The sequence below is a fragment of the Suncus etruscus genome, chromosome 11, assembly GCF_024139225.1.
Source record: "Suncus etruscus isolate mSunEtr1 chromosome 11, mSunEtr1.pri.cur, whole genome shotgun sequence".
Classification (NCBI taxonomy): domain Eukaryota; kingdom Metazoa; phylum Chordata; class Mammalia; order Eulipotyphla; family Soricidae; genus Suncus; species Suncus etruscus.
Window position 1 is genome coordinate 69,669,680 of NC_064858.1, and position 22,284 is coordinate 69,691,963.

Below are 22,284 nucleotides of genomic sequence, written 5' to 3' on the forward strand. Positions count from 1 at the left end.
GGCACATGCCCTATTGCTTGCACCACTGCTCCAGCCCCAAGGAGATTCTTAGTTACTATCACAAATACCTTGCTTGTGATTGGCCTGTTTAGGGTATCTACTTCCTACTCATTCAGTTTTGGGATATTACATGTTCCAGATATCTGATATTTATTTTTTTTTTTTTTTTTTTTTTTTTTTTTTGGGTTTTTATTTTTTATTTTTTATCTTTATTTAAACACCGTGATTACAAACATGATTATAGTTGTATGATTACAGTCATGTAAAGAGCACCCCCCCTTCACCGGTGTAACATTCCCACCACCAATTTCCCAGATCTCCCTCCTCCCCACCCCCCTACACCTGTACTCGAGACAGGCTTTCTACTTCCCTCATTCATTCACATTTTATGATAGTTTTCAGTGTAGTCATCTCTGCAACTGCACTCATCACTCTATGTGATGAGCTGCATGTCCTGAGCTGCACCTACCAGCCCTCATCTCTCTTGTCTCTGAGATATTGTTAAAAATGTCCTTCATTTTTCTTAAAGCCCATAGATGAGTGAAACCATTCTGCGTCTTTCTCTCTCCCTCTGACTTACTTCACTCAGCATAATAGATTCCATGTACATCCATGTATTGGAAAATTTCATGACTTCATCTCTCCTGATGGCTGCATAGTATTCCATTGTGTATATGTACCACAGTTTCTTCAGCCACTCATCTGTTGAAGGGCATCTTGGTTGTTTCCAGAGTCTGGCTATTGTAAATAGCGCTGCAATGAATATAGGAGTAAGGAAGGGTTTTTTGTATTGTATTTTTGTGTTTCTTGGGTATATTCCTAGGAGTGGTATAGCTGGATCGTATGGAAGCTCAATTTCCAGTTTGTGAAGGAATCTCCATATCGCTTTCCATAAAGGTTGTACTAGACGGCATTCCCACCAGCAGTGAAAAAGAGTTCCTTTCTCTCCACATCCCCGCCAGCACTGCTTGTTTTCCTTTCTTGTGATGTGTGCCAATCTCAGTGGCGTGAGGTGGTACCTCATAGTAGTTTTGATTTGCATCTCCCTGACGATTAGTGATGTTGAACATCTTTTCATGTGCCTTTTGGCCATTTGCCTTTCTTCTTTTTCAAAGTGTCTGTTCATTTCTTCTCCCCATTTTTTGATGGGGTTAGTTGTTTTTTTCTTGTATAGTTCTGTCAGTACCTTGTAAATTTTGGATATTAGCCCTTTATCTGATGTGTATTGGGTGAATAATTTCTCCCACTCAGTGGGTGGCCTTTGTATTCTGGGCGCTATTTCCTTTGAGATGCAGAAGCTTTTCAGCTTAATATAGTCCCATCTGTTTATCTCTGCTTCCACTTGCTTGGAAAGTGCTGTCTCCTCCTTAAAGATGCCTTTAGTCTCAATGTCCTGGAGTGTTTCACCTACATGTTGTTCTATATACCTTATAGTTTCAGTTCTGATATCAAGGTCTTTAATCCATTTGGATTTTACCTTTGTATATGGTGTTAGCTGGGGGTCTGAGTTCGCTTTTTTGCAAGTGGTTAACCAGTTGTGCCAACACCACTTGTTGAATAGGCTTTCCCTGCTCCATTTAGGATTTTTTGCTCCTTTATCAAAAACAAGGTGGTTATATGTCTGAGGAACCTTCTCTGAGTACTCAAGCCTATTCCACTGATCTGAGGGTCTGTTTTTATTCCAATACCATGCTGTTTTTATAACTGTTGCTTTGTAATACAACTTAAAATTGGGGAAAGTAATGCCTCCCATATTCCTTTTCCCAAGGAGTGCTTTAGCTATTCGAGGTTGTTTGTTGTTCCAGATGAATTTCAGAAGTATTTGATCCACTTCTTTGAAAAATGTCATGGGTATCTTTAGAGGAATCGCGTTAAATCTGTACAATGCTTTTGGAAGTATTGCCATTTTAATGATGTTGATCCTGCCAATCCATGAGCATGGTATGTGTTTCCATTTCCGCGTGTCCTCTCTTATTTCTTGGAGCAGTGTTTTGTAGTTTTCTTTGTATAGATCCTTCACATCTTTAGTCAGGTTGACTCCAAGATATTTGAGTTTGTGTGGAACTAATGTGAATGGGATTGTTCTCTTAATGTCCATTTCTTCCCTATCATTATTCGTGTATAAAAAGGCCATTGATTTTTGTGTGTTAATTTTGTATCCTGCCACTTTGCTATACAAATCTATTATTTCTAGAAGCTTTTTGGTAGAGTCTTTAGGGTTTTCTAAGTAGAGTATCATGTCATCTGCAAACAGTGAGAGCTTGACTTCTTCCTTTCCTATCTGAATTCCCTTGATATCTTTTTCTTGCCTAATCGCTATAGCAAGTACTTCCAGTGCTATGTTGAATAGGAGTGGTGAGAGAGGACAGCCTTGTCTTGTACCAGAATTTAGAGGAAAGGATTTTAGTTTTTCTCCATTGAGGATAATATTTGCCACTGGCTTCTGGTAGATGGCTTTGACTATATTGAGAAAGGTTCCTTTTATTCCTATCTTGCTGAGAGTTTTAATCAAGAATGGGTGTTGAACCTTATCAAATGCTTTTTCTGCATCTATTGATATGACCATGTGATTTTTATTTTTGTTGTTGTTTATGTTGTGTATTATATTAATAGATTTACGGATGTTAAACCATCCTTGCATTCCTGGGATGAAACCTACTTGATCAAAGTGAATGATCTTCTTGATGAGGCACTGGATCCTGTTCGCCAGGATTTTGTTGAGGATCTTTGCATCTGTGTTCATCAGGGATATTGGTCTGTAATTTTCTTTTTTGGCAGCATCTCTATCAGGTTTTGGTATTAAGGTGATGTTGGCTTCATAAAAGCTATTTGGAAGTATTCCTGTTTTTTCGATTTCATAAAAGAGCCTGGCCAGAATTGGTAGTAGTTCCTCTTGAAAGGTTTGAAAGAATTCATTCGTGAATCCATCAGGGCCTGGGCTTTTGTTTTTGGGTAAATTTTTGATTACAGTTTTAATTTCCTCAATAGTGATGGGGGTGTTTAGATATGCTACCTCTTCTTTATTCAACCGTGGAAGGTTATATGAGTTCAGAAATTTATCCATTTCTTCCAGGTTCTCATATTTAGTGGCATAGAGTTTCTCAAAGTATTCTCTGAATACCCTTTGAATCTCTGCAGTATCTGTAGTGATCTCCCCCTTCTCATTTCTAATACGCGTTATCAAGTTTCTCTCTTTCTTTTGCTTTGTGAGTTTTGCCAATGGTCTATCAATCTTGTTTATTTTTTCAAAGAACCAACTTCTGCTTTCGTTGATCTTTCGGATTGTTTTTTGGGTTTCCACTTCGTTGATTTCTGCTCTCAGCTTTGTTATTTCCTTCTGTCTCCCTATTTTTGGGTCCTTTTGTTGAGCACTTTCTAGTTCTATTAGCTGTGTCATTAAGCTACTCAGGTAAGCTCCTTCTTCCTTCCTGATGTGTGCTTGCAAAGCTATAAATTTTCCTCTCAGTACTGCTTTTGCTGTGTCCCATAAGTTCTGATAGTTTGTGTCTTTATTGTCATTTGTTTCCAGGAACCTTTTGATTTCCTCCTTGATTTCATCTCGGACCCACTGGTTATTGAGTATGAGGCTGTTTAACTTCCAGGTGTTAAATTTTTTCTTCTGTGTCCCTTTGCAGTTCACATCTAACTTCAGAGCCTTGTGGTCAGCAAAGGCAGCCTGCAAAATGTCTATCTTTTTTATTTTATGGAGGTATGTTTTATGTGCCAGCACATGATCTATCCTGGAGAATGATCCATGTACATTGGAAAAGAATGTGTATCCAGGTTTCTGAGGATAGAGTGCCCTATATATATCTACTAGGCCTCTTTCATCCATTTCTTTTTGCAGGTCTAGTATATTTTTGTTGGGTTTCCATTTGGTTGACCTATCAAGTGTTGACAAGCCTGTGTTGAGGTCTCCCACAATTATTGTGTTATTATTGATATCCTTCTTCAGATTTGTCAACAATTGTATTAAATACTTTGCTGGACCCTCATTCGGTGCGTATATGTTTAGGAGAGTGATTTCTTCTTGCTGTACAAATCCCTTGATTAGTACATAATATCCATCTTTGTCCCTTACAATTTTTCTGAGTATAAAGTTTGTGTCATCTGATATTAGTATGGCCACCCCCGCTTTTTTAAGGGTGTTGTTTGCTTGAATGATTTTCCTCCAGCCTTTGATTTTGAGTCTATGTTTATTCTGACTATTCAGGTGTGTTTCTTGTAGACAGCAGAAGGTTGGCTTCAGTTTTTTGATCCATTTCGCCACTCTGTGCCTCTTAACTGGTGCATTTAGTCCATTGACATTGAGAGAAATAATTGTCATGGGATTTATTGCCATCTTTGTGTAGAAGTTTGGTGTGTTTTTTGTTCTGTCTTGTTTTTAGAGTAGATCTTTCAGTTTTTCTTTTAAGGCTGGTTTTGAGTCTGCAAAGATTTTGAGCTGTTGTTTATCTGTGAAGCCGTGTATACATCCGTCAAACCTGAAACTTAGTTTTGCTGGGTGCAATATTCTTGGCGAAGCATTTATTTCATTGAGTTTTGCCACTACGTCCCACCACTGCCTTCTGGCCTTGAGTGTTTCTGGTGACAGGTCTGCTGTAAATTTCAAGGATGCTCCGTGGAATGTAATTTCCCTTTTCGATCTTGCTGCTTGCAGTATTCTATCTCTATCGGTGGGTTTCATCATGGTGACTAGGATGTGTCTTGGGGTGTTTCTACTGGGGTCTTTTTTAGCTGGTACTCTTCGGGCATGCAGGATTTGGTCACATGTTTTCTTTAGCTCTGGTAGTTTCTCTGTGATGATGTTCTTAACCATTGATTCTTCCTGAAGATTTTCTTCTTGGGTCTCTGGAACTCCAATGATTCTGAAGTTGTTTCTGTTGAGCTTATCAAAGACTTCTATTTTCATCTTCTCATATTCTTTGAGTAAATTTTCCATTGTCTGATCATTTGATTTGAGGTTTTTTTCTAATCTCTTCTGCTGTGTAAAGTTGTTATGCATCTCATCTTCTAAAGCACTAATTCTATCCTCAGCTGCTGTTAACCTGTTGGAAAACTCATCCATTATGTTCTTCAATTCGTCTATTGAGTTTTTCAGACCTGTTATCTGATCTGATATTTCAGTTTGGAGTTTTCTGATTTCTGTCTTCATATTCTCTTGATTTTTATTAGTGCTCTGATTTATACTTTCTTTGATATCTGATAGCAACCTCCATATTTCGTCTCTAAACTCCATTTCTGAAAGACTGCTTAGGTAGTTGGTCGTTGTTGGGTCATCAGAGTTTCCATCTTCATTCTCTATGGTTGAAGTTGGTCTGCGTAGTCTCCCCATTGTCTCGCTTACGCTGTGGGTTTTTCTACGTGTTGTGGTGGTACTCATTGGCGAGGTGGAGTGCGCGGCCGCGAAGCGCAGCGGAGCGGCCGCGCTCCGGCCCCCAAACACTCACCTCAGCCGAGGCAAGCCGTCAGGGGATGCCTGGGGAGGCCCCCAAGTGTCTGCCAAGCAAAGAAACCAGCACAATCCACAACTCCAACAGAAAACTCACAGCCCCAGCGAGACACGCCTTGAAGAGATTAATGCTGAATCAGGTCAAAGTTCCCAGGTTGATGCAGGCTGGGGGAGGTCCCAAAATGTCTGCCGGGCCTAGGGGTCCAGCAGTCAGCCTGATCTGCAACTCCGGCCCCCAAACACTCACCTCAGCCGAGGCAAGCCGTCAGGGGATGCCTGGGGAGGCCCCCAAGTGTCTGCCAAGCAAAGAAACCAGCACAATCCACAACTCCAACAGAAAACTCACAGCCCCAGCGAGACACGCCTCAGCCGAGGCAAGCCGTCAGGGGATGCCTGGGGAGGCCCCCAAGTGTCTGCCAAGCAAAGAAACCAGCACAATCCACAACTCCAACAGAAAACTCACAGCCCCAGCGAGACACGCCTCAGCCGAGGCAAGCCGTCAGGGGATGCCTGGGGAGGCCCCCAAGTGTCTGCCAAGCAAAGAAACCAGCACAATCCACAACTCCAACAGAAAACTCACAGCCCCAGCGAGACACGCCTCAGCCGAGGCAAGCCGTCAGGGGATGCCTGGGGAGGCCCCCAAGTGTCTGCCAAGCAAAGAAACCAGCACAATCCACAACTCCAACAGAAAACTCACAGCCCCAGCGAGACACGCCTCAGCCAAGGCAAGCCGTCAGGGGATGCCTGGGGAGGCCCCCAAGTGTCTGCCAAGCAAAGAAACCAGCACAATCCACAACTCCAACAGAAAACTCACAGCCCCAGCGAGACACGCCTCAGCCGAGGCAAGCCGTCAGGGGATGCCTGGGGAGGCCCCCAAGTCTCAAAAAATTTCTTAAAAAAAACAATTTTTATCTCTTAACAGGATACATAAATATTTCAGCACTCAAAAACCACCTTTTGAAAAGTTTTCATTCCATAGGAGAAACTATTCACCCAATACTCATCAAAGAGATATTATCTAAGATATATACTGACAGAACTTAACAAGAGAAAAACATATAACTCCATCAAAGAGTGGGGAGAAGAATTGAACAGACAATTTCTCAGAGAAGAAATACAAATGGCCAAAAGGCACATGAAAAAATGTTCCACATCACTAATTATCAGAGAAATGCAAATCAAAGCAACAATGATACCACAGAGACTGGCACACATCACACACATGCACACACAAACACACACTCAAACACACTCAAACACGCATACACACACACACACACACACACACACACACACGAACTCTCATTCACTGCTGTGGGAATGCCATCTAGTCCAGTCTTTCTGGAAAACAATGTAGAAATTGCTCAAAAAACTGGAAATTGAACTCCCTTATGATCCGACTATACCACTCCTATGAATATACTTTAGGAACACAAAAGTACAATACAAATATTGTGTCTTCTGCACATCTATATTCATTGCAGCACTATTTACACTAGCCAGAATCTGGAAACAACCCAGATGCCCGACAACAGATGAGTGGCTAAAAAGAAAAAGGAAAAACAGTGGTACTTATACACAATGAAATACTATGCAGTCTCAAGGAAAATGAAGTCATAAAATTTTCCTATACATGGATGGACATGGAAACTATTATGCCAAGTGAAATAAGTCAGAGGGAGAGAGATAGACACAGAATAGTCTCATTCATATGTGGGATTTAAGAAAAATAAAAGACAGTATGTTAATAATACCCTGAGAGAGACAATAGAGAAATGAAGCTTACCACAAATAGTGGTGAGTGTAGTTAGAGAAATAACTACACTAACAATTATGACAATAGTAGTGAGTGAGATAAATAGAATGCCTGTCTTGAATATCAGCAGAGTGTTGGGATGGAAGGAGATGGGGCATTGGTAGTGGGAAGGTTATCCTGGTGAAGGGAGGTGTTCTTGTTTATAACTGAAGCCCAACAACAAACATGATTGCAATTATGGTGTTTAAATAAAGATATGATAAAAAATAAAAGTTTCCATTCCATAGACAATTCTTTCCCTTTTTAACACAAAAGAGATCTCCATTCCTAGTGCAAGAGTCTATCAAATATGTCTTTATTTTTTTAATTAGTACCATAAGTATATATATATATATATATATATATATTAATCCATTTAAAAAATGATTGTTGTTGGTACCAGAGAGATAATACAGTGGGCAGGGCACTTGCCTTAAACTTTGTAGCTGACCTGGATTAGAGAGCCAGCACAGTATATAGTTCCCTGAGTGTGCCAGGTATAATCCCTGAGTAGAGTGAAAAGTAAACCACACAGCTGGTGTGGCCCAGAAAATTAAGAAATTTAAAATTCTAGTAGAAGTTGACAACAAGCCATTGTTGGACCAAAACCTCTTTAAATATGTAAACCTTTGGTTAACTAAATACTCACTGCATTTAACTTTCCCAAGAAATGTCTTTGATTGAGTCAGAATCTTTTATGGGAAAATATTTGTAAAAATTTACCCTTTGAAACATGCCAATCACAAATTTGGGGAATCCTGTGATTGTGTTATCTAATGACCCTCAAGCAAAGAAGCCTAGGCAAAAAATAAAATTAAAACCTCTTCAAATTTAATGTCATCCCAATATTCCAAAGCTAAGCTATGTCACCAGAAAACTCACGGAGAAGTACAAAGCTATATAAAAGCTTTTGCTGCACCTTTTTCTTCTTAGTTCAGGTCACTGACAACTTATTTGGTCCCTATTTGTTAGTATCTATTCTATTTCATTGTCCTGATATGATACTTTATTTTTAAACCAATTAAAATTTGGGGGAAATAAATAATATTGTATCCAACAAATGTCAACAATCTATCTAGCAGTGCCTGAGATACATGATGGATATTGGTCGACCAGGAAGTCACTAGAAGCTAAGTATCAATTTGAGGGTCATAAAGAAGTAGAAGCGAAGTTGAGGTGTTTCCTCCTCCTCCTCCCTGACTTGTTTTTTTTAGCATTTTATTCCCCTCCACAAAGATGCCATTGTTGAAGTGACAGCAGAGTTCCAAGGCAGAATGGATTATTTCTCTGCCCCTTTTTCCATCTGAGGCATAACCTACCTGTGCTGCTAAATGAGCTCTTTTCTGTCGATTTTCATTAAGCCCGTTTCTGGAAAGAAACAAAAAGAACTTGTATAGACAAAGGCCCCTGGGCAAGCTGAACAAGTCTTTCCCCAGAGACAGCTGGTGTTTTCCTCCTGATTTCCATCATGTTATCAAAGAGGTCTTTCTTGCTTTAACATTTAAACCCTTTTAGAGGGGTTAGATTTGGGAGGTGGTGTGGATCACTTTACAAAACCCAAGAGTGTCCCCAAATTTCTTCAGTCGCTGATATAAGCAGAATTTTAGGAAGGAACTTGCAAATAGAGAAATAATCATCTAATACTGTAGCAACAATATCCCTGATATTTTCTCAACATGTTTTCATAAAACTTGTAAAAGTGCCTTATGCCAGAAGCGCGTTCACTTTATTCAAACATAATATTAATTTCTTCTCTTTCTTTCCTTGACAGAAAGGGCACATAAATAAATTAGTATTAATGTAAACATTCCAAATTTGATCTATAAGTTAAATACCTAGAATTTTGCTTTTTAGTAAACAGTTTAGTTCAAAAACAGTATTTTTACTGTGTAAGTAAAAATAATAATGTTCTAATGTGCAATAATTTTCTAATTTTTATGATTAGGAGCTATTTTACTCTTTGCTTAGATACAGAAAAGGCATAATCAACAATCTGTGTTAACAATGACATGTTAATTATCAAGTATAATGACTTTACACATCTTTGAAGTAAAAGTAATATCTCCTTAGTGTCTATAGTCACTGGAGACTACCAAAAACTCCACTAATAACTGAAATGAAAAGAAATAGTTCTGCTTTCAAAAAGTAACAAATGTCTTTTAAAAATATAATTTGTGTAACTGTTTTAAAGAATTATATCTTATGTCCTTATTTTGTGGAAATTTCTTTTTTTCAAACTCAGATACAATCAATTATCTGCTAAATTTTGTTGGCTCTCATTAGTGTCATGGTTATAGATAATTAAAAATAATGAAATACTCACTCTGATGTCTTCATCAAGATAGATGACCTGCAAACATATCCTGTCAGATAAACATATGAACATGTCAACATAAAAACAAGGAGAAATTATCCAAATATCTTGGACTTATATTATGATCATTAAAGAAATTCTTTTATTCTTTTTATTCTTTTTCACCCAGTGTTTTTGGGCTAGTTATTTTGCATTTTCTAGAGATGTTGACTAGCAAATTCCCTGTGAAATATTGGAGTGATAACTAAGAAATAAGAACCACTGTACCCAGTTATACATAGACATGTAATATTGTATAGCCAATACTAAGAGTCGGAGGTCTAAGTTTTAATCATGAACTAAATGCCAATCTTTAAATTAACTACCAACATCAAAACGATGGCAGTAGAAGAGTTCATCTCTAAAGATCCCCTCAGTTCTCAGAACTTTGTGAAATTTTTGAATTTCTTTTACTACTAAAATATAGTATCTATGTCTACTCCATGTTCTATATTAAATCGGTTCTCTCCCTTCTCCTACAAACTCCAAAACACAGCCATTTTCAACAATTAACGACTAAAATTAAATAAATTATTATATAAATATTTTATTAGTGTATAACCAAAATTGTTATAAAATAATCGAAAATCTATAACTCAAAATGTTAAATATATTACTGAACAAAATTTTATCAGATATTTGAACAAATTTAATTGAACAAATTTTATATTTTGGAGGATATAGAAATGTTTAACTATTCTATATTTAAATTATGCAACATTTTTCATCTTTTGAAGAGAAAACATTATCTGTTTTTTTAGTCAGGTTGTATATTATAATAAATGTCTTATTTCAAATTTAAAGAAAATATTTAAAAATATTTCTGAAAATTTTTCTTTATTATAAATTTTCAAATGATAGTCTAGTTGTCTCTCTCCCCTCTCTGTTTATTTCTCTCTAGATATACACATATATAGTCACTCCAATGCTTTCAAAATATCTTATAGATAAATATATATACATATATATTCCAATGCTTTCAAAATACCTGATTATTCAAGGGGAAATGCTCTTATCAGTTGCAATAGATTGTATAATACAGTAAAAATTAGGTAAATGTTTCATTTAAGTTCTTACCTTGTAATAAGAACAGCAGTGTAGGAAGCAAGAATATACTCCAAGGTATCATTAAATTGAGTTTTCTCACAATGTTCATTTCAGTGTAGCCTTTTCTCCTGAAATATAACCAAATTGCTAGTTTTCCTATCTAAGATGGCATCTTAGAAGTAAACTCTATCTGTAGAGTGCTCAAATTCTTATAGTAAGACTTTGCAAGAAAATAATTTGAAAAGGAACTCACAGCTTTCAAATTACATACAGCATTTGAGGCTCTAGCACTTGCAGGCAATCTTTTTTGCTGAGCCTCCCATTAATAATGCAGGGCAGCATGACTACCTGAGCTGGTTTTAATTACACCCGAACACTCTCTCTCTCTCTCTCTCTCTCTCTCTCTCTCTCTCTCTCTCTCTCTCTCTCTCTCTCTCTCTCTCTCCCTCTCTCTCTCTCTCCCTCTCTCTCTCCCCTCTCTCTCTCTCTCTCTCTCTCTCTCTCTCTCTCTCTCTCTCTCTCTCTCTCTCTCTCTCTTTCTCTCAGACTCCTGCACATCCCATACCTATATAAGCCTGTGTTGGCATCTGCAGAGAAAAGGATAAAAGGCTCAAAAATAGAAAAAAAAAGTAAGCAATAGCAAAATCTCCAGGCAACCTAAAAATTAATACTGTACTTATATACTTAATACTATACTTATATATTTATATATATTTATATTTATATATATTATATATATATATATTATATACTTAATAATATACTTACATGTGGATCTAGTCTCTATTTTATTCATAAAGCTATTTTGAAATAAAGGTGAAATAAGAATTCATTTCTAGAATATCTCAAGACATCTCTTTCAGAATTTAAACTACATTAAAATTGGGTCCATGTATGATTCAAGTCAACACAAGTCAAGCTTCAGTATAAAGTATATAAATTCATGTTACAAATCTTCCTGCTAAACATGCTGCAACTAAGATAGAAAATAACATAAAAGTAGCAGGAATTCTAATATTTGACTTTGAAAAGAAAATGAGCAACTTACTGAGCTCTGAACACTTCTCTTCACACCCTAATTTTCCAATCTCTGTGATAAGCGCTCAATTAAACAAAAAAGAATTTCGTGTTTTAATTCTGCACTTTCTTCTCAGAGAACCACTGAGAAGATTGGCTGCAGGTGCTAGACAACTGCTCCAAAATTTCATAAGAATCCAGGGAGCTGATCTCAGCCTCACAGTGAATGAGAACCCAGCAAAGATATTAGGGGCATTTTGGATGACATGTATTACTTGCACTAACTAGCACAGATACACAGCAGATGGATTTATTGTATGAGACAAAAGGTATTACTGCTGTTAGCATCTTCAGCCATGGAAGAAGCAGCTGCATACGAACTAGTAAATTTGTTTAAGGATATATCATAGATTTTGCCCTTTACTTATGATAGAAACAGTTCTCTGTGTCCCAAGTTTAATCATCTTACTCTTACTCAACTCTTACTCTCAGTCCCTTTCAGTTCTCAACCTTATTGCTAATTCCATGAACCAAGAGAAGATATTTACCTATAAATGTTTGAAGCATGAAAACACAACCTAACTTCACCAAAGTTATGTGGAGTTATATGGCTATGGATACATTTGCTTGCATGCATACATACAAACATTTTGAATAATTGACCAATGGTTTCAATAATTTAAGTATGGTTTGTGTTCTAATGTGCTATATATTTTATGAGAAATATTTGTGAAAAGTGTAGGCCATTACCCTTAAACTAATTGCATAATAATTACTCATACAGTGAATTCAGACATTTTTAAACAGATAGGTGTAGTGTTATATATATTGGTCTTAAAATAACTACAATAAAACTTTATAATTTCTAAATGCTTAAGAACATAAAAAGTGCAGAGTAAATTAAAAAGTCAAACTTGAAGTTTAGAAAGCAAACTTCTATCCAAAGAAATTTTTAAGTTAAGAATAGCATTTTAACCAGAGAAATAGTACTTTCCTTGACTGCAATTGAAGCAGGGGTGATCTCTGAACACAGATAGGTGTGTCTTGTCTGTGGCAATGTTATTTTAGCATAATTGTTGATTCCTTCTGGAAAAGAGAAAAATTCATATTTCTTTTTTTATTTTTTAAACAACTTTATTACATACATGATTGTGTTTGGGTTTCAGTCATGTAAAGAACACCACCCATCACCAGTGCAACATTCCCATCACCAATGTCCCAAATCTCCCTCCTCCCCACCCAACCCCCGCCTGTACTCTAGACAGGCTTTCTATTTCCCTCGTACATTCTCATTATTAGGATAGTTCAAAATGTAGTTATTTCTCTAACTAAACTCATCCCTGTTTGTGGTGAGCTTCATGAGGTGAGCTGTAGAAATTCATATTTCTATTATATATTACTATATTCCCTCATAATTTTTCCACCAAAGCCAACCTATAATATGAAAAACATATATGTGAATAATATTTCAGGATTATTTTTTCTAACTTAGCAACCATTTGATATTTTTCCTTAAACTTACTTGTTTTCTCATAATTGATTATTTACATAAGGGAAAATCATAAATGTTTAAATTTCAAGGTTAAAAAATTAACTCTTTAATAATACTCATAGCTATTTCTAAACACTGGTATAACAGAGAAAGGCAGATCCTTTGTCTGTGAATTCAGGCAGGAGGAATTTGCCCCTGCTGTGTGATTACCAATTGGGAGAGACTGTGCGTTTCACCAATGCTTGTTTCTCTACTCTTCTGTGTCCTGAACCTCTCCTGAGTAAGCCAAGAAGGGCCCAGCAAAAACACTCTCCAAAAGGCTCCAGAAGAGCATGACCTCTCCACTTCGCTTTGTGGCCTCGAGCTCTTTCTAACAAATGAACCCCACCATAACACAAAGAAAAAAAAATCACACTACAAGCATGACAATGGGGAAACCTCACAGGCAAACCAAGCACAGAGAATGAAGATGATAGCTCTGATGATCCAAAAAATACCAATCATCTGATTAACCTCTCAGAGAAGGAGTTTAGAATAGAAATACGGAGGCTCCTCATGGAAATCAAAGAAAATATAGCTCTAGCTGAACAGAACACAAAGACAGAAATCAGAAAACTCCAAACTTAATAACAGTTTGAAATAACAGATCTGAAAAACATATTAGTTCAACTAAAAACTCAATGGAAAACCTCTCCAGCAAGGTAACAGCAGCCAAGGACAGAATCAGTGAACTGGAAGATCAAGTGCAGAACAACTCCATACAGCAAGGAGATTGAAAAAGAACCTCAAGGCAAATGATCATACAATTGAAAAAGTACTCAAAGAATGTGAACAGATAAAAATAGAAGTCTTTGATAAACTCAACAGAAACAACATAAGAATCATTGGAGTCCCAGAAGCCCAGGAAGGGAATCCACAGGAAGAGTCAATAGTCAAAGACATCATCACAGAGAAACTCCCACGGCTAAAGACTGCATGCAATCAATTCCTGCATGTCCAAAGAGAACCAGCTAAAAGAGATCCGAAGAAAAACACCCCAAGACACATCCTAGTCACAATGAAGAATCTTACAGATGGAGATAGAATACTGAAAGAAGCAAGATCAAAAAGGGAAATTACATTCAAAGGAACATCCATAAGATTTACAGCAGACACATGTCACAAGAAACTCTCAAGGTCAGAAGACAGAGGTGGGATATTGTGACAAGACTGAATGAAATGGAGGCTTCACCTAGAATACTGCACCCAGCCCGACTCACATTTAGATTTGAAGGAAGGATACATAGCTTCATGGATAAGCAACAGCTCAGAAAGTATACAGGTGCAAAACTGGCCTTAAAGGAAAAACTGAATGATCTACTTTAAAACAAGACAGACCAACAGACACTCCAAACTTATGCACAGAGATGACATTAAATCTCATGACAATCAACGCCCTCAATGTCAATGGACTAAATGCACCAATCAAGAGACACAGAGTGGCGAAATGGATCAAAAAGATAAATCCAACCTTCTGCTGCCTACAAGAAACACACCTGAATAATCAGAACAAACATAGACTCAAAATCAAAGGCTGGAGGAAAATCATCCAAGCAAACAACACCCTTAAAAAAGCTGGGGTGGCCATATCATATATCATATCAAAAGACAAAAACTTTAGACTCAGAAAAGTTGCAAAGGACAAAGATTAACACTTTGTACTAATCAAGGGATATGTGCAACAAAAAGAAATCACACTACTACACATATATGCACCCAATGAGAGATCAAAAAATTATCTAATACAATTATTGACTAATTTGAAAGAGGAAATCAATAATAACACAATAATTGTGGGAGACCTCAACACTTGATAGGTCAACCAGACTGAAACTCAACAAGAATATACTAGCCCTGAAAAGAGAAATGGAAGAAAGTGGCCTAGTTGATATATATAGGACACTCCAACTCCAGAAACCCAGATAAACATTCTTCTTCAAGGTATATGGGTCATTCTCCAGGATAGACCACATGCTGGCACATAAAACATACCTCCTGGGATAAAAGCTCAGGTCAAAACTAGGGCACAGAGATTCTGTAGTCTGTCATTCTAACCTCTAAATGTACCAGCAATAATATATGGCACGAATGCCATATGCACACTAAAAAGGGGAAATCTTATGCAGAAAAACAAAATCTTATCTACTAGGGATAATAACCCATACATTTTATAATACAGGGGTGCCTCTCACCCTTAACATGTGTCATGTGAACCCAACTTAGACTCCATGAAATTGGACAGTGATGATCTTACCCTGAACCAGATGTAGAATTGATACAGCTTCCTGCAACGATTCCAGGAACCAAACTCCCCCTAAGAAATTCCAAATACTCATCTGGAACCAACTTTTGCCAGGTTTGATATGATATCCTGACAAAAAGGAAATGGCAACAACTGATCTAAGAGCAGGTTGTCCTATCTTATCACCTAATGGTAAGATGAAATCAGAAGACACATCATCCTTTGATCTGTGCAAAAACCAAGATTGCTAACTACAGAAGACTGACTTTGACAACCATGACTATGCAGAACTTATTCTGGGACAAATAAGAAATATCCTAGCCTAGGCTTTAGCCTAGAAATAATTTGTACAAAAACCAAGAAATCTAATTCCAGAGGTCTGACTTTGACAACTGCGACTGAACAAAACTACTGGAACCATAATAAAAAAACTATCCTAGGCTTCATCCTAGGGTCTGAGCAAAAACCAAGACCACTAATTACAGAAAAGACTGACTACAACAACAATGATGGAACAGAACTTCTAGAACCATAAAGAAAGACTCTATCCTAGACTTCTTCCTATGACCCATGCAAGTACCAAGATATCTAGCTAAAGAGGCTTGATTTTATCATTTACAACTGAGTGAAAAGTTTCTTAGCGGGGCCGGGCGGTGGCGCTAAAGGTAAGGTGCCTGCCTTACCTGCGCTAGCCTAGGACGGACCGCGGTTCGATCCCCCGGCGTCCCATATGGTCCCCCAAGCCAGGAGCGACTTCTGAGCACATAGCCAGGAGTAACCCCTGAGCGTCACCGGGTGTGGCCCAAAAACCAAAAAAAAAAAAAAAAAAAAAAGAAAAGTTTCTTAGCACCATAAAAAGACCTTGGGGTGTGAAAATGAGCATGTATGGAGCCTGTAGTTGTTCCCATGGCAGTGTGCTTTAAGGACAGAAAAACCCTGAATCTCTTAAACCAAGGAAGTTCTCTTTCTAATTTCCTCAATATTTACTGTGCCTATGCAAAAAAAAAAAATGATGATGATGAAGAATCACAAAACCTTGCCACACCAGCCCTTTTTCCTTCCATTTTATTTTTATTCTCATGGTTATTATTTGTTTGGTCTTTTTGTTTTTGTTGTGTTTTTTTTTGTGGGTGCCCCTGCCTTCAGGGACACCAATTAAGATGTGGCTATTCTTTCTTGAAGAGAGATCACGCAAACACAAAGACACAAAGACAGGCACATAGACAGACAAGAGTGGGAAAAGGATTCTAGATCCAAATCCAAATCCATTTATTGAAATTCAAGGCCTGGCTTATATATACATTATGGCACAGTTCTGCTAGAAAATATATCGATAGGGGATAGATACATTGAACAGGCCAGACTGTTTAGATAACAGGACCCATTGGCAAGTGGGATGAATGTACAGATAATAAGATCCATCTCCATCAGGCCGGGGTGCACTGATAATGGAATCCATCTCAGGCAGGTCAGAATGTACAGTTAACGGGGACCTCATAATTTAGATTCAGTTTCCCAGGACCAAAATTCTGTGCCTTCTTTGTTTCTGTGCAAACCTTAAATCTTAAATGTTTACATTTATTTCTCAGGGCTGCCTGCTTTTACACAGCTCTCTGCTTGTTGCAGAGGCCTGCTTTTAGCAAAGTTCCGTACCTGTCACAAGGCCCTGCTTTTTAGCTAGTTTTCTACCTGTTATAAGGGCTGTCAGCACTTCTTTTTGTGGTTGCTGGTTTTGGTTTTTTGTTTGTTTGTTTTGTTATGCTTATCTTTTTTCCTTTATTTTTTAAAATTGATATTTAAACCTCTAGACAAAATCCTCCCAGTTTTTTCTCTTTTTTCTTTTCTTTTTTTCCCCAACAAAACCATATAACTTTAATCATCTTGTTCTGCCTCATAAATTGAGGGGGAAAAAATGATGGTACCAGGACCAAATAGACGTCTGAACATTGAGTGAAAATAATAAATGATCAAACTTAAACACCAAATCCAGAGTCAACGATAACAGAATTGATACTCTATCTACAACAAGCTATACACAGAGGGGACCAGTTACACTAGCAGTTTGGGGGCAAAGGAGGGAGGTATGGGGTGCATGCTGGGAACCGGGGTAGAGGGAGGACAAACCTGGTGGTGGGAATGGCCCTGATTCATTGTCACTAGTTACCTTAAATACTACTGTGAAAAATTTGTATTTCACTTTGGTCACAATAAAAATTTATGCCCTTCAACAGATGAATGGCTAAAGAAACTGTGGTACATATATACAATGGAATATTATGCAGCCATCAGGAGAGATAAAGTCATGATATTTTCCTATACATGAATGTACATGGAATATCTTATGCTGAGTAAAATAAGTCAGAGGGAGAGAGATAGACGCAGAATAGTCTCATTCATCTATGGGTTTTAAGAAAAATAAAAGACATACCAAAAAAAGGGGGGGGGCGGCAAGGTGGCGCTAGAGGTAAGGTGTCTGCCTTGCAAGCACTAGCCAAGGAAAGATCGCTACTGTGGTTCTATCCCCCGGCGTCCCATATGGTCCCCCCAAGCCAGGGGCAATTTCTGAGCGCTTAGCCAGGAGTAATCCCTGAGCATCAAACGGGTGTGGCCCGAAAAATACCAAAAATAAAATAAAAGACATTTTTGGAATTATCCTCAGAGACAAAGAGAGGAGGACTGGAAGGTCCAGTTCATGACATGAAGCTCACCATAAAGAGTGGTGAGTGCAGTTAGAGAAATAATTACACTGAGAACTATCATAACAATGTGAATGAATGAGGGAAGTAGAAAGCCTGTCTAGAGTACAGGTGGGGGTGGGGTGGAGAAGAGGGAGATTTGGGACATTGGTGGTGGGAATGTTGCACTGGTGAAGGGAGTTGTTCTTTACGTGACTGAAACCCAACTACAATCATATTTATAAGTAAGGTGTTTAAATAAATACATTAATATAAAAACACTAGTATAACAACAAAGGTTAATAAAGAAAATATGAAAACTATGTGAAAAGTATTTTCAATATAATTGTAGCTATTTAGGCAGTTAATGTCAATTATATACTCAATTCCCCATATCAGAATTAATTCTAGTTTCTGCAAACATTTTGGGGAGGTACACCCAGCAGCACTCAGGGATGACTCCTGGCTCTACACTCAGAATTTGCTCCTGACAGGCTCTGGGGACCATATGGGATACTAGGAATAGAACGGAGGTCAGTCAAGGTTTGGCCGCATACAAGGCAAACACCCTATTATTGTTCTATTCCTCCAGACCCTATATATTTGAACTCCTAATCCAAAAGCATCACAAACATTTTCATGGGATTAGTTGAATTCTAAGATATTATGTAATTTTCATATTTATTATTATAAAGTCTAATATAATATTATCTGACCATCTTTATTACTGTTTTTTCAGCTTTCAATTATATACATAAATTAAATATATTGTATCTGGTAAAGAAAATTAAAATAAAAATTCTCAAGGTATCCATTCTGCTATAAAGTTTGAGTGCATACATTTTCAGTTTTTGTCCAGCCTGCTAATTATATGGAAGCTAATATAGGAGGAAACACAATGACAAGGAAAATCATGCCAGAATTTTCAACTGCAGTACGAATTCATTGTACTGTCAGGTTGCATAAAAATGGGCAAAATAAATTTTAATGAATAGCTACAATAGAATGGAGTTTAGATGAAAGATTATTCCCACAATCACAAAATAAAAGGAATTTGTAACTGTTGTACATGTAGTTATTACTGTCAAAATTGAAATAACTGTTTTATTTTATTCCACTCTAACAAAGGAACTTGGGCAAAAAGTGAGCCAGTTACCAGTTTGTGAACAGATATTCAGTTCATAAGAAGTCTAAGACTCTCCATAATGCATGGAATAAATAGTTCCCTCATTTTTTTTCCACAAGAACACTTCTTATTTTCCCACATGGAATATTACCTTTAGAAAGTTGACACTTGGCACCCAAACGAGCTTTACTTACCATGTTGAAAAATTATCAAAAATGTGGAAATGTAGAAAGCTGACACTTGGCACCCAATCAAGCTTTACTTACAATGTTAATGTAATTTTTGATATCAAAAATGTGGAAATGTTGGGCCCAATGTTTATGTGCTGCTAATAAAAAGGTGGTTATTTTTAATGAAGTTCATCATCTTGAGAAATAATCTCATTTTCTTAGTGATACACAGCAGTAATTTTTGTGAATTGAGACCAGACTGAAGCAGATAACATTTGCTTCCCATCATATCACTTTCTAGTAATGAAACAATTATTCCTTACTCACTTTTCTATACCTATTACATTTCAGGCTCAATGACAGAGCAAACAAAAAGAATCACAAATCTTTAATATGATTTAAATCACACTAAATATAGCTGCCTTACATAAGGCAGTTCTTTTTAATCTTCTATTTATGCTTTCAGGGGGTGTGCCTTTGTAATTTCTGGAATGTTTCATATAATTAAACTTAAAAATGACATCTTAACTATTCTGAATAAGTACATGATTATGTATCACATCTGCCTTACTCTGATTTTAATTCCAAACAAACTCAGAAGCTAATGCTATCATATTTTATAAGACATAAATCAATATATTGTTGTATCTGGTAAAGAAAATTAAAATAAGAATTCTCAGGGTATCCATTCTGCTATAAAATTTGAATATATATAAAATAGATATATAAATATATATAAAATCTCAGGTGTGTAGGTGGTTATAGCTAATTGTTATCTTCAAAGAAGTAATATTTCCTCAAAGTATTCTTTGTCAATGCTTCTGCATCAAGTTCATAATATCAGTAGTTTCTGCATCTCTCTTCATTCCCTAGTTTATAGCACTGTGCATCAAAACTATATAAATCCAATTTAATGTTTGTACATAGAATGTAAGTTGAGTTTAGTAAGCTTCTCATATTTTCAATTTCAACTCTTCAATCACTTTATGCAATTCTTTTAGAATTATTGATAGCTAATTTCAGTTGAATTTCTAAATAGGTAAAGTTCTAATCCTTCTGATAGACTTGCTTCTGCAAATGAGGGTACATTATCTCAAAAACTTCAAATAATTTTAAATTTTAGATCTATCTAATCAATTGGATTTTCTAGGAAAATTCTTTATCTTCAGGAAAGAAGCTGTGCCCCAGAGGACATACTTTTTTTTAATTATTTTCCACCAGTTTTCCCAAAGAATTTTAAGTTTAACAAGTTAAGGGTTGTCAATAGACAAAATTTTATATCCCAAATTCAAAGTGAAAGAATGTTGAATCTAGTTTTTACTACTGTCTATTATTTCTACTGTCTATTGCTCTCCCTGGCATCTTTTTAACTTGCCTAGCTATCGCAAAGAATTTATTTTAACCTGCATTTCCAAATACTATATAGGTGACAAATATTGAGATTATTTAATCTTCCATGTTGTCAAAATAAAATCACCAACAATCAAAATGGTAGGTCTTCTTTCCATGTTTGTAATTTACATTTCCAGCTGAACTGAAAAAGTAAATGATGTGAAATCATTCTATGATTCCCAGGAAATTCTTATTTAGCTGAACTCCTCTATTATGTTTTAATTATTATTCAAAGCAAAAAATATATAAATGCATAAAAAACAAGAAGTTCAAAGTAGATATTTTCCTGAATCTATTTATTTTAAAATGTGAAAGAAAACCAATATAAGACTTAAGCATCATAGTTTGATAACTTAGTGTAGCAGCCAGATTCCAACCCAGACACCTGACAAGCAGAGTTATGAACACTGTTACTGCTTAGTCCCTTTCCTGTGTCAAAAACCAACTTCCAGGGCCGGAAGGATAGCATGGAGGTAAGACGTTTGCCTTGCATGCAGAAGGACTGTGGTTTGAATCCCGGCATCCCATATGGTCCCCCAAGCCTGCAATTTCTGAGCATAGAGCCAGGAGTAACCCCTGAGTGCTGCCGGGTGTGACCCAAAATAAAAAAAAAAAAAAAACAAAAAAAAAAAAAACAAAAAAAAACAGCTTCCCTGAATTGGCAAGATTAACATATAAAAAGTGACTATGGAAACACAGTGTTATTGTAGTTTTCAGTGCAACAGAAGTAAGTCTGAAAACACAACTTAGACAAAACTAACCCTTTCATTGAGATGTAAGAGTCACAGAAAGGGCAGATCAGCCACACACCAAAAATACATAAATAAATATATAAAGTTTGCTCCTCTTCCCCATTTCCCAGATAAAATTAGTCTTACTAAATTACACACAAAATTATCATTTTTTCCCCAAATCGGAAATGAAAGCACACTAGTTCCCTTGGAAGTTTTTCTTCAGTCTTTTAACAACATATATTATCAGCTTTATCCTAGAGAATAAGGAGATGGTTCTTAAACTTCAATCTAATCAAGAACTGCCTAAAGAAACAGAAAGATTTGCAAACCCATCTCCAAAAAATATTGTATTTTCAGACTTGTGAGTCTAAGGGAATTGGGCACCTGCATTCTAATAGAGAATCTACTTTTGGGAAATTACATGCCAAACAAATTCATTCTAGGAAGTAAAAAAAAGCACAAGCAAAATTTACAAATATGGGAACTTGGAGAGGCCCCATGAGAAGTTTTGGGAGATGAAGAAAACAAAGGCTAGAAAAATTAAGGTGGAAGGCAAGTTTCACCATCACCTTTAAGTTTAACTCTCCTTGCTCAGAAAGATGAAACAGGTGTCATTTTGTTTGTTGATTCTTGCCTCCCAAACCCCACAGAGCCTCGGCTCTAATAGACTATATATTTATGATGATAGAATAGTTCATTTCCCCTCCCAGATATCCATAATGTATGTAATTCCCAGAATCTGTAAAGTTT

At 36.8% G+C, this 22,284-nt stretch overlaps 1 protein-coding gene across 1 annotated transcript in view; it reads right to left on the bottom strand.

Annotated features, from left to right (window-relative positions):
• Positions 1–10,756, bottom strand: part of OTOGL (otogelin like) — a 156,867-nt gene extending 146,111 nt beyond the window's left edge. Inside the window, exons 1-3 of the mRNA XM_049782954.1 lie at positions 10,678–10,756; positions 9,571–9,610; positions 8,567–8,615 (exon numbers count right to left, since the gene is read on the bottom strand). Coding sequence (XP_049638911.1) covers positions 8,567–8,615; positions 9,571–9,610; positions 10,678–10,756 — 168 coding nt within the window. The remainder of the gene's footprint in view (positions 1–8,566; positions 8,616–9,570; positions 9,611–10,677) is intronic.
• Between the last annotated feature and the right edge of the window lie 11,528 nt (positions 10,757–22,284).